The sequence below is a fragment of the Camellia sinensis genome, chromosome 1, assembly GCF_055761805.1.
Source record: "Camellia sinensis isolate YWXY chromosome 1, ASM5576180v1, whole genome shotgun sequence".
Lineage (NCBI taxonomy): Eukaryota > Viridiplantae > Streptophyta > Magnoliopsida > Ericales > Theaceae > Camellia > Camellia sinensis.
Window position 1 is genome coordinate 102,693,542 of NC_138961.1, and position 13,945 is coordinate 102,707,486.

Below are 13,945 nucleotides of genomic sequence, written 5' to 3' on the forward strand. Positions count from 1 at the left end.
TACCGAGTTATGCCGTTTGGGTTGAAAAATGCTGGGACTACCTATCAGAGGGCCACGACCACTATTCTGCATAATATGACCCACAAAGAGGTTGAGGTGTATATGGACGACATAATTGTCAAATCCAAAGAGTGAGAAGGCCACTAGACCGCATTGGAAAAATTCTTTCAATGGATCATGGAATACAGATCGAGGTTAAACCTGCAAAAATGCACCTTCGGTGTAACAACATGGAAAATGTTGGGATTTCCGATCATACGAAGGGGCATTGAAGTAGATACCGAAATTATAAGTCTCATTGTGTCTAATCATAATTTTTTTTTTTTTTTTTTTTTTTTTTTTTTTTTGGGAGGGGAGGGTCAAAGCATAGAAATCCAAATAATTCAAACTCATAGGACGTACATGTAATGCTAGAAATACAAACACCTAACACAGAATGAGATACATGTCTCAAATGAAGTGAGACCTATATTGTGTGAGACCTAATTGCGAAACACACCCCATGTAAAACATATTTATATTCCTAAACTTATTGTAACATTATACACAGCAACACAAACATCTAAGTGTCAATTCACTTTCACTTATTAAAAACATTCATCTCAAAACACACAACTGACAAACACGCTTCATCAGTCCAAGCGAACACAACCAACTTTTCCAAGAGCTCGGCTCAGCTCTGTTAGCTGATTCCTAGAGTCAGCGGTCTCCAACACCATCGTCTTGCCCATGAACATAACCAACTTCTTCACCTGTGGAACTTGACATTTGTTCTTGACCTGCTGGAATCCACAAAACAAACAGAAACAAATCTCATAAATATTTAAAGGACTAAAGGACACACTTCTTTTTTTTTTCACTTGGATTGGCGACTAAAGGACACTTTTAAATTGTAGTGCTTACAGTTAGTTCGGTTTGATCAATATTTGTGTAGAGAATATATCATTTGCACCACTATGTATGTGTTATATTTAAAAATGTATACATAGATCAGTCAATTTTGGTAAAGTTCGTTTTATAGATGTGAAAATCAAAACTGAACTGAAATTTAATTTGTTTTATTAAAAACCCAAACTAAATAGATGGCATTTAATTAAAAAAAAGAAAAAGAAAAAGAAAAAGAAAAAAGAAGTCAACCAAAATATTTTCATTCATTCATCCTATTATTTTCAAACTAGTCAGTTAAGAGAATCAAATAAAATATGCTGCTGCTCCGAAGTGCTGCTGCTCCGAAGCTTAGAATTAGGAAATAGGAAAAATTATTAAATATTTGAGGAATACCATGTGCAAGTGATGGTTGAGAAGTTTGGGATTGATCTCGTCCACTGAAGAACCACGTACTAACAGCACCTTTAAGTCTGTCCACCACAGCCACAGCCACAGCCTTGCCAGAATCAGCGGCAGTCCCTTCCCTGATAGAAGAATCTTCATCACTGCTTCCCCTACTAGTATTACCCAACCGCCTCGCCACTTCCTCCGACTCTGTCACCTTCCCCATTGGCTTCTCTTCCACCACTTCTTGTTTTCGCTTATGCAACGCATCTGATATCACCTCGGAAAGCAACTTGTCTTCCTCACTTGGCCTTAACTTCTTCACTAAATACTCCTTCACCGACACTCCATCCTGCCCTCTATCTCCTCTTTCCTGTCCTGTGCTGGTGTCAGTGTCGGTGCAGGTGTTGTGCACCTTGGACATCACTGAATTCCCTACATCTGTGACCTTCTCGTACATGGGTGCTAGCTTCTCTGTCAGTGCCGCAGCAATTTTGTGTCCATACTCTGCCTTGTCAGTAGTTTCTTCATCTCCTTGACGAGTGTTTTTTGTTGATGTTGATGTTGATGTGGTGTCTTCATTACTGCCATATCCCAACAGCTTAGAAGCAACAACATTTTTAGCAGTGATAGCTTTGTCAGCAATTGCAGAAGTGGCAGATGAGATCTTCTCAGTGTATCTGTAACCACTGCTTTGATCTGACGGTTGTTTGCTGAATGTGTCGCGTGGCATATCTTCGGGTTTAGTAGCGTCAAACCTTTTCAAGACAGATCCTGGACCTTCCCGGTTGGTCGTGGTATGTAGTGGCAGTGGCTCTGGAGAGAACCGGTCATGACTTCCTGTATACAAATTTGCTGCCCCTTGGGGTTTTGGTTTTGATTCTGGTTCTTCATCATTATCATAAACATTCATTTTCTTAAAAGACTGAAGAATTGGAGTAATTCCAGCTTCCTCACCACCTGTTGTTATACAGGTTAATTGGTAACAACATTTATTCAGTATCCACTTCTACTGTTGTTACTAGGGGTGTTCGCGGTTCGGATTTGGACGGTTTGCGGATCGGTTTGGACCCGCCCGCATTTATGCGGTTTGGGGAAAAGACAACCCGCAACCGCCCGCAGTGCGGTTTGCGGTTTGTGCGGGTAGGGTTCGCGGATGTGCGGGCGGTTGCGGGCGGTTTGCGGATTGAACTTTTTGCTTCAAAAAATTATTTTTGAGCCTTGTTTTTTTCTCATTTTGAAAATATTTATTTTGGGTAATTTTCTCTCCATTTTCTAAAATGCTCCAACATTAATAATTAATGAATTAAAACTTATAAAATTAAAAATACAACAAAATCAATTCGTAATACAAACAAATCATTCAAAATCTTAAACCAATTCATAAACTAACACAAGCATATATTTCAAAATCCTAAACTATAACTCCATATTCATTAAGGAATTTAAAATTTCAAATCACACTTCATCCGGGACAAGTTCAGTTATATAACAATAATAATATGATTAGTATTTATTCAGTTTCAGTTGATATAATAGTATTAGCAAATGTAATGCTAGAGTAAGTTTAAAAAATAAAAGGTGTTTTGTTTTGAACAAAAATATTTAGGTGGGATATAAAAATAAAAACAATAATTAAGATAAAAAAAAATAATAATAAATAAATAAAGTGCGGGCGGTTTCTTGCGTGTGCGGGTTAAACCCGCAACCCGCAAAGATGCCATATTTCAAACCGCATCCGCCCGCATTGTATTTGCGAAACCGCCCATTTGTGTGCGGATTGGGCGGGTTGGGCGGTTTTTGCGGATCGGATAAACCGTTGCCCACCCCTAGTTGTTACAGATATATATAATATATATATATATATAAAGAATTTGCACAATTAGAACAAGATTATCAAAGTTACAACACTTTAACATGCTAAAATTTAAATTTGACATTAACCACCCTCTTAAATTGGATTGATTGAATAAGAAACGAAAATAATTTGACCTAATACATGTGTTTAAAAGAGAGATGCTACTTCTTTTTCTTTTTTTTCTTTTTTTTTTTTTAAATTTTGTCCGCAGCAATACCACTCACCCAAAGATTTATTTTGATGCACCGTATTAAATTTCCTTAGACTACAATACACACACATCATATTGGTTAGATTTAAAAAAATAAATAACATCTCTTACATATGATCCCAGTAGATATATATAATATATATAGATACACAGATTCATGAGTCAATCTTGTAGATTTTTCATTTTAGACATTGGTCAATCTTGACTCTATTTGAAAATAATTAAAATTCATTTACCCATATATCATTTTCTATATGCATAACTAAGCCCGCATGTTATTCCACCGCAAAAACCGTGTGACATAACTATACAGTCCACTCAAAAACATAACTGCAGACCACAAGTAAAAACTCAAACAGTATGAATTCTCCTATTAAATTTAAATCAACAAATAGAAGAATGTGGGCACACATAAAAAAATAAAATAAAAAAACTTTGATTTTGAATTTGGAAATAAAAAAAGCGTGACAGAAAGGGTTCATATCAAGAATTATGTTTGTTTTATAGAATAGAATAGAATAGATAGAATATATACTAGAAGTATGCTCATCCACATGATTTTGAATTTGACAGTTACAAAAGGGCAAAAAAAATTCATACCAAGAACCATGTTTGCTTTATGTAATAGTATAGAAGTATAGACAAATATAGGCAAAAAAAAGAAAAGATGTACACACTTGATTATCTTGTGCAATATATGACAAATATTTTCTAACATTTTATAATCTCATTCATACATTGTTAAATAAGAAGTATATATCAAAGCATTCTTGCAATAGGAAATATATATGTATATATACCATTTGAAGCATTACAAAATTTAGTCTTACCAGGAGCAGCGTTTGGATGGGTAACTTTGGTGTGATAATTGGACTTCTGTGGGGGGCCATGAGGATCCTCCTCCAGGGCTGTTGGCGTTCTCATGACATTGGCAATAGGAGGAGGCCCTGAATTCTCAAATGGCCTTGTTGGCGGCGGCTCAGTTGTCAATTTAGAATCATCCCGATGATCCTCTCCCACCACCGTCATCGGTTTTCCCAAATTGACACCACTCCTAATTGTGTCGGACTCATACACTGCAACACATTCATTCATCATTCACAAACAATTAGTGTCCATTTTATCAACACCTAAATCCAATATGAACTTGATTTAAGTTTTAATCTCTCTCACACGCCCACACACACACACACACACACAATAAATAAACTAAAAAGGCATGAGTTAGTTGAAAGCATCATCATCATATATATAAATACTTGGTGCGCCATGGACTTCTGAGTCTTCCACCATTTCATCTTCATCTTCATCTTCATCTTCATCTTCCTCCTCCTCGTCAATGTGATGACGTTGGTGGTAATCATGTTCATGTTCGTGATCGTGACCATGGCCGTGCTTTGTAAGTGTTTCCCTTATCTTCTTCGCCTTTGCCTTCACCTTCTTCAATACAGATTTCTTCTCCTGATGATGATGATGATGATGTTGTTCATCTTCTTCACCTTCTGTAACTGGAGAGGAAAAATAAAAACAAAAAAACAAATCAGCAGAGCTAATCATCAACAAACAAAACAAAGCAAGGCAAAAAGGTAAAGAACATATGGGAGTTAATTGTGTGCCTGACCGGAGGGCGGGGGCAGCCCAACACTAGGAGGGAGGTGTTCGTGGTCATAATTTTTATCAACGTGAGGGCGTGGCATTTGGGGCTCCATACTCTCTGCAACTGTAAAAAGTTTTAATGGTTGTGAGTTTCGTTGGTCTGGACTTGCAAAGTTTCAATGCTGTGTTTCGTTGGTGTGGACTTGCAGATTATCAAAGATAAATATATAAAGAAGGGGGAGGAGAGAGGGTGGGGAAAATGTATAACTGCATGTGCATGATTAAACCGACACCTTTGATTTGCATAGCGCTGTCGTTTGTATCAGTGGGACACGTGTTACATAACTGACACGTCTCTGCTTCTCGACGCGTGTCTCTACACCATTGTGGACGTGGCTTTATGGCCGCTGTAATTGGTTTTTGTAGAACTGAGGGATGTAACAAGAGTCTATTGGTCGGGTTGGGAAGTTATTTAAGTTTAATTTAAATTGTGTGGACATCTGTCCAAGTTCGAATTATAACTTGAGATTGTCAGTCTAAACTTGATCGAAATTAAATTTGAATTGTCTGCATTACCCGAATTATATATGAATTTTAGTATTTTTTTTTAACAGTTAAATTAGATTCTATTTATATTTTTTTAGAAAATCATTAATAATATCAAAACAAATAATTTATATAATGTAAGAGAGATATCGCTATGATAGTTTTTACAATTTATGAGTGAAAATATTAAAAAATATAAAATATTTTGTGTTACTTGTATATATATATATATATATATATTTATATTGTACGGGGGATAAATAATCTTCATTTCCATACTCCTTGCATCCATGTTTTGTTTATTTTAATGGTGTCGTTTGTCCTGCAAACACAACAGAGGTGCGCTAACAGGCAGGTGTCTCGCCGGAAAACCCTTCCGACGGTCTAGTTAGCACCCTCAGAGAATATGGGAGAACGAGAGTATTTTTTGGGTATTCCAGATTGCATACCTTCAACACCGAAGTCTAGGGCTTTTATATAGACAACTCATCTCATTTCTCTATGTAGTGCGCATTATTCCCATTGTCTTGGGGTAAGAACATTTTGTTCCATTATTCCCTTACACGCATGTGTTTGTTAGGGACAATACTAACTTGGACAGGTCACTGTTTGTCCCCAACAAATCGTCGGGGCACGAGAAGCACTTTACTAAGACACTCTTGGCCGAGCTAGCAACGGCTTGGTTAGGAGTGTGATCATTACCGATGAGACCTGTGTCGTGCTGCCATCCAGTGCTCAACCGAACTCGGTTGGAAACATGCAAGCGCTGTCATTGCCCTTCATCCAAGATCCAATCCTGCTCGATTTACCACAGATCGGTGGATTTAACTCGGTCTAGGCGGCGAGTATCTCGATCGAGGAGAGGGAGCTCAGTTAGCTCTGTTGGGCAGACTCAAAAAGTCCTTTAGTTTGGCCTAGCTAGCCACAAAACAATGGGCTGAACTCGGCCCATCATATTGATAGCTTAGCCCCATTTTGCACTGTCAAAACTCCGTTCTCATATATATTCAATATGATTTTAATAATCAAAATTACTTTAATATCATGTCATGACTAATAATTTATATGTATATTTAATATTTTTATATATCTATATATGTATAATTCGGGTTTCGAGTTGCTCGGACTGTTTGATGTCTTCATCTAAACCCACCCAAATTAACGGAATTTTGATTTTTTGTGCAAACATGTATCGAATTCAAAAATATCTTGTCCAAGTCCCAAAAAAATTCAGGTTGGGCTCAGGTTAAGTCCGCTCATGTTACATCTCTAGTAGAGCTTTGCTATAAAAATATGGGATGGGCTTCTCTCTAGTCCACTTTGTGGATTGGACCGTACGGTTGGATCTGTGGGGCTCACCACGAGTCTTGTTTCAATGATCCGAATTAGCAGTGATCATGGATCTGTCCAACCCGTTCAACCAGATCGAATCGACCCAACCCAATTGATTTTAGGCGAATGTGTGTCTTTCGGGGAATGGATGCGAATGAAATATTTCAAAACCTGCGGATACGGTTTGGATGGTAGATCAACCATCCCGCACCCGCATGAATCTGATTTTCCCGTAGATGAAGTTAAAAAAAAAACAAAAAAAAAAAGAAACTGCTAACAAATAACAATATAGAGTAGAAATAATAAAATATATATTTTTGTGATAATAGAAAATAATACCTTAAAAATATACATGCATGCTTCCATGGCCTATTATAGACAAATAAAACATATTTTTTCACGTTACTAGTTATAGGAGATTGTAAAAGTTATGAATTATAATTCAAAAAAATGCTCAAAATTTGTAAAGCTCAAACCGGCAAACTGATGGCATCCATTCGCCAACCTGCACGACTTGCTCAATCCACATTTGCCAAATCAGTGGACGGATATGGATTGACTTTTTTCAATCCATCTAATTTTAGACGGATAGCGGATGGGATGCCACCCAACCCAATCCGCAATGACCCTAATCCAAACCGCTTAATGTGTAGAACTCGTTGAGTACTTCATTCTTGTAAAAATTACATTGATCGAATATCGTTAACCCCTTAATCAGAACACATTTTTGTTAGCAATTTATTTTTTAAATCATATTTATCATTAATAAAAATGAGTTCTGATCAGGGGCCATAGTGTTCACAGGCGCAAACAAGCTTCAAGCAGAAATCAATTTGGCTATTCCAAAGCTAACCCAAGGTGTTCCGAAATCAAATATCAACAAGACAGGATCCAAGATCAACTGAAACAACGCATATACCAAAACGGAAAGGCAAAAAGGATTGGGTTTGACCCGGGCTACTACAGGGATCCAGAAGACCTATTACAAAAATTACGCAATAGTCACATAGGGGTAGGGTTTACACTAAATTCATATCCATGTGAGTATTATATAAAAATTTTGATAATTTATTTGAAACCTCTAACATTTTTTATTTATAATAAATTGCACTCAAGATTTTAAAAAACGATCGGAGTTGCTGTAACGGGTGTGGTGGTGTGGTAGTAGGGTGCCGTAACGTAATGGTTATAGTAATCGGACTATGATTTTTATATATATATGTTACACAATTTAAAAAAAACTGACGATACACGTTTTTTTTTTCTTTTCAAAATCACATTTATTGGGGTTTAAAATAGATTTTGATCAATTTTTGTTAGTTTTAAATATGACCTAATATCTTTCATATTTTTAAATCACTATAAAATGAGCTTTACATTTTATTGCAATAGTTAATGACTTTAAGAATAATTGATTTTAAATGTCTACAAATTATTTTTGACCAATACCACAATACTTTACAGCTAACTAAATAAAATTATTTACAATTAAGTATTAAATAAAATTATTATAAAAATAAAAATTGTGTCATAAACAAAATTATTTTTGAGTTACTGATTTTATTTATTTTTTAAAGACATATTTTATACAACATATTACAGTAATAAAATAAAAAATATTTACAATTAAATATTAAATAAAATGATTATAAAAAAAAATACAAACATTGTTTATATATATATATTTATTTTACATGCTAATGTAATGAAATCAAAAATAAATAAATAAAATCATATAATCTTTTGTATGAACCATATAAGACCGTTATGGTTGGTATATAACACCGAACTGGCCGTTATACATGTGAATTTCTGTTACCGCTATAGCGACTGTAATGAGTGATGGTAACCATCACAACCATAACGTAACGATGTTATGTAACGATTATGGCCACTTTTTAAAATCTTGATTACACTTTTACCGTTGAAGTATGACTTTTTTTTAAAAAAAAAAAAACTAAGAAGGGCTCAAGTTCCTCTCTAGTATGAAATAGAACTAGAGCGTGGTGTTGGGCCTTCATGTGCCCACTATAGAGCCTACATCAATGATCCAAAATCGTTTAATTTGTAGAACTCATCAAGTATTTCATCCTGCAAAAAATCACGTTGATCGGGGCCACTTGATCAATTTAAATTTGGGTCAATAGTAAGTATGGTTTTAAAATAAATTATTGACACAAATGTGATACGATCAAGTGGTTATTAATATCTAATCAACATAATTTTTTTTATAAGGATAAAGTATTCAACAAACCTTACTATAGTTCGACTTTTAGTGCTCCTTTTGGATACGACTAGCCCTACAGTTTGGGCTCCCGTGGTTCTGAATCTGATCTCACAAGTGCAATGTGAAATAGATAAACACAAAATAGTCCAAATTCGGTAAATCTTTTGGAAAATCAATTTTGAATCAAAATGCCAAAAATGGACTGCTTTGCCAGATACAGAGTCGCCACCTAAATATTTTTGGGAAATTTAGGAAACCCATAACTCGTTCCAAAGGCCACGTGCCTGTCATCACTAAGATTGTCTCGGCTCGAGAACTTAGGTACGAGAGGGGAAGGTCATGAATTGAGCACTCCACTCGCCCGATCAAAGATTGGCTTCTACTAATCATGATGTGAATCTTATTTACATTATATGCTCTTGTTTCGATAATGAGGCTAACATTACTATGTGATGCGCACACAAGCATAGACTAATTTACAAAAATTGGAACACTTTGATTCATGTTTGTTTGAAAATTGTTTCAAATATGTACCACTTGAAAAAGTGATCGCATATGCACATTACTCAAATTATTCCAATTCAAGCAATCAGCTTTCATCCACAGGCATTCAAGCAATTTATCAATTAAGTACTTAGCCTCATGGCAAGCATGTTACACGTGGCAACAATTACACGCATGCGATATCGATACGAGCCAAAAAAAGCAAAAGAGTTAGAAAATTGCATGGTCCTAACTAATGCAAAATATGCCTTATGCAACACATGCAATGGTGCAACTAATAGGCTCAACTACTAATTATGACATGTGAATCAATTTGATAGCCTACGGTTTAAATACGTATTCAACGAAGCAATAAACGACAATGCTTTGATAGAATGATGAATCGAGCCTCGATGCGTGCAAGACAATTGAATGCAATCATGGAGTATGCTAAATGAAACATGATGTTCTATTCTAACCATCATAAGTAAGTAAATAAAATGGAGAAAGACGTGGGGTTGGAAGACATACACATTATTACATTGTTGCCCTCGCGCAGGAGGGTCTGAATGAATGAACTAGCTAAGTTAATTACCTAATTAACTAACTATTACAAACCAAATGGAATAAATTAACTATACTAGCTAATTAACTAATTATTACAATAACAAAATTTAACTAACTATTCTAACTAATTAAATAAGTACAACACAAAACTAACTAGCTATTTTAACTAATTAGTTACAAACCCGCTACCTTAAATAGAACATACTACAACATCACTTTGACGGATCCCGAGAATCGAGGGATGGCTCATGTATGGATGTGAAGTTCCATCCGATAATGCTCTCCGTTTTGCTACCAGAATCCTCTCTTGCTCAGTTAGAAAATTGCTCACGTTTTCTACCTCAGCCTCTGTTCTGTTCTGCTGGAAAAAGGATACTGCCTGCCTGGAAAAAGTGGCTGGCAACCCAGAAGTAGTGGCCCGCTACCCACTAAAAGTGGGTTGCCATCCAGTAAAAATGGCCTGCCGGTCACTAATGTTGGTTCTTCCCTGCAGCTATAGAAGACAAACAAAGCACAAACCGGAGTATTTTTAGGGGATGTTTGTCCACCCTGTCTCTTCTTATCAGCAAACAGGTCAAAGGAGGGGTAGGCTTGATTCACAAATCATCAATCGACGCAATCTCATTGCGTGATGACTTATGAATTAAGGGACACAATTTCAATAAATGCATAACAAAAGACCAACAAAATCTCCTCCCTATCATGGATTGATCAAGGGAAGTGGTTGACCTTAGAAACTTGAACCATTTCATCACTTAGCAAATATGAAATGACTCAAGTCTCCATGTGTTCGATTAACGTCCGACTGAACACAAAACCCTTTTATTATCTTATTCCATTTTAGTCCAAGTTTTATTACTTCATTTTAGTTACCTTACATTCCTTAATTAATTGAGTCCAATAATGATCTTTAAGTCCTCTAATTGAAAGGAGCATCAAATAAAGAGTTGTTTTGGGCATGAGAGAGACACCATGCCGTTGGTAATGAACCTCCAAAGGGATTAAACCATTAAGCATGATACCTATATCTCAAGGTTAAACAAGCAATTAATTTGAAACAACTTTCAAAACAAAGAAAAAAGCCAAGAAAGAAGGGAGGTTGCAGAGGTGATTAGAGATGAATATAAGTATAGAAAGTAAGAAATAAACACTATCAACTCAAATAGGTTGGTTGTTAAGGCCTAAACCACCAAGCCTATAAAGACTATTGCACTACAAGCCTACAATACAAAGCATGATTGGAACAAACACATGAAAAAAACAATCCTAAAATAGGCTAAAACAGTGCTGGAATTGAAGTCAAAAGAGCTAACAGAGTAAGCTACAACATGGAGCAAGTTATGCTAGTAAGAAAGCACAACGAGAGGAGGCTACCCCCTCCATTTTTGGGACTTCAAAGCATGATTTTAGCCTCTGAAAAACCTCGGAGATCTAGTAGTAAAAGGTTCAAAAAAAGATAATAGAAAAGTGGGAAACACAAGGGCAGAGGCTTAAGAAGTTAGGTGTAAAGAAGGGTGATCCACCTCTCCACCCTTAATGGCCTTAAACCACAAGTTTCAGCCCGTAAATTCAGTGTAAAAACAGCCCAAAATAGTAGAAAATATAGCAAATAAAGAAGGAAAACAAGTTAAGAATTATACCTCTTGAAGAGATATACCCTTTTTGAGTTACAAACCAATAATTACACACCCTCAAGAGCTAAATGTAAGCTCAAAAACACCTCAGCACAAATACTACAAGGTTTGGTTTAGAGCGTACAGGCAAAAAGTGAAGAACTTGTAAGAGAGAGAGAGAGAGAGAGAGAATTGTAGAGAGAGAAAAAACTTTGCTCCCAAATTTTCTAACCTTTAAAACAAGAGGGGAGGTCATCTGTATATAGAAAACCATGTGTCTACCTCAGAAATATCTATACATACACGTATGGACTGGTGCATGCATCTGTGGAAACAGTTGGCACAATTGGCAAAAAGATTTGAAAAACACACAAGTGGCCGGCAAGCCACAAATAGTGGGTTACCAGCCACTATAATGGCCAGCAGTTCACACCAGTGGCCGGTAGCCCACAATAGTAGGTCTGCAGGCCCAATGATGTTTAGGGTAAAAAACTGTTGTTTTGGTCCAAAAACAAGGCAAGAGGCTCATAGGGTTTTGAGGGTCAAAGCTAAGGCATTTTGCTGAGGACTTCAAACATTTGACAAGCATATAAAATTCATCATTTGGTGCGCAATCGGTGGCCCCCAAGTCATAAGGGTGGTCAAAAATGGTGTGTTTACACCTACATATTGAACGATTTTGATTATCGAGATAGACCCCAAATGGACTCAAAATGAGCCGGACTGAACTGTCCAACTGGAGAGAAGGGCACAATCCTTAAAAAAAATATTCTCTTAGGTGATGTTGAGAAGTTTAATAAAACTACAATCTAAAAAATTAAATATTAAAATTGAGTGTTAAATTTTTAAGTTGAAAAATTATCTGATAAAAATTTAAGTGTTTAATTAAGCACAAGTTATTTGATATGTATAAATAAAATTTAAAATTTATTATTTTCAAATGTTTTCTTTCAATTGTTATATGGTTTTTGCAGTGATGGCTACGATGCCAATGGGATGGCGGCATGAGATAGTGATTGTGGCAATGGTGGATGGATGATGTAATAGAGGGTAGGGTGGTGGCGGTAGCGGCAAAGACAATATGTAATGTTGATGCTAATGGCTATAACAATTGTGGTTATAGTGGTAGAAGTGAAAAGTTGTAATAGTGGTAGTGAAGATGTGGGAGTAATGGCAGAAGCAAGTGTAGTAATAATGGTGGAGAAGTTGTGTGTGACATCTTGTTCCAGCTGACCACTCTAGCGGAGAATTGCTGCTCCTAGTATCTCACAGGTTTACAGGCGAGGCCGCTCGAACGAAGGAGTCGTCACTCGAGTGTAGAATGCGAGCTCCCAGTAGTTTCATTGTAGCTCTGTAAAACTTCTGGGACTTTTCATTTTTCACTCAAGCAGTGGAATTGTCGCTCTAGCGATCCTTTTGTAATTGTGTTGTTCGCTCGAGCGAATGAAGTTGCGCTCAAGCAGTCTGCGCGAATTTAGCAGTTTAAAAAGTACACTTTAGATCATTCGTTCCAATTTTCTTTTCTCTCTTCCTCCCTCTCACCCTAAGTTCGAAAACCCTAAGTTTTCACCCCAAAATACTCATCATTCTCCTAAGATCCAACCTAGATCACTTGCAAGGAGTGGAGTACAAGTGGAGATCTTCCTTTTTACTAATTGGATTCCATTTTTATGAAAGATCTTCTTAGAAACTTGATCTTTTTTCTTACAATTTGAGGTAGGGTTACATTTAATCTAGTATTTCTTTGTTTTGGAGATATATCTATGGTATTATTGAGAATTTGAAATCTAATTTGATGATTAGGTTGGATAAACTCTTATTTCATACAAAGGGGAACATATTACTCAACTTTTATTAAAAAAATTTCCTAACCTTTTTTTCAAAAGTGTATATAAGTGTTAAGGAGATACTTACATCAGAAGATGGGGAGAAAGCCCCAAATTTGGTAAAACCCTAGTTTCTAAATTGAAAAGAAAATAGTATTTAATTGAATTTTTCTTGAATTCTTGAGATGTGAGTAATAAAGAGATTAAATATATGAACAATGCTATGGTATTGAAACTGAGTCATAGGAATTGATTCTCTTAAATGTTATGGGTGTATTTCATCTCATACAATATTGAATACTTGTTGATTGAATAAAAGTTTGGTAAATTGAGCATGAGTCTGGGTGAAGAGTCAATTTTGATGTTGTTGAATTGTGTCGATACCCACGCGGGGAGTCAAGGCACCCAATTGCC

The 13,945-nt window shown here is 36.1% G+C and overlaps 1 protein-coding gene across 2 annotated transcripts; it reads right to left on the reverse strand.

The window, feature by feature from the left end:
* Positions 1-503: 503 nt before the first annotated feature.
* Positions 504-5,138, reverse strand: LOC114295149 (uncharacterized). Of its 2 annotated transcripts, none has more exons than XM_028239346.2 (5): positions 4,963-5,138; positions 4,601-4,849; positions 4,172-4,417; positions 1,282-2,232; positions 504-779 (listed from the first exon to the last, which is right to left on the reverse strand). In XM_028239346.2, exons 1-5 carry the CDS (start codon positions 5,048-5,050, stop codon positions 700-702), a joined length of 1,614 nt encoding a protein of 537 aa, XP_028095147.2. In that variant the 5' UTR covers positions 5,051-5,138; the 3' UTR covers positions 504-699. The 2 variants fall into 2 exon arrangements, with proteins under 2 accessions (XP_028095147.2, XP_028095146.2); XM_028239345.2 differs by having other exon boundaries at positions 504-782.
* Between the last annotated feature and the right edge of the window lie 8,807 nt (positions 5,139-13,945).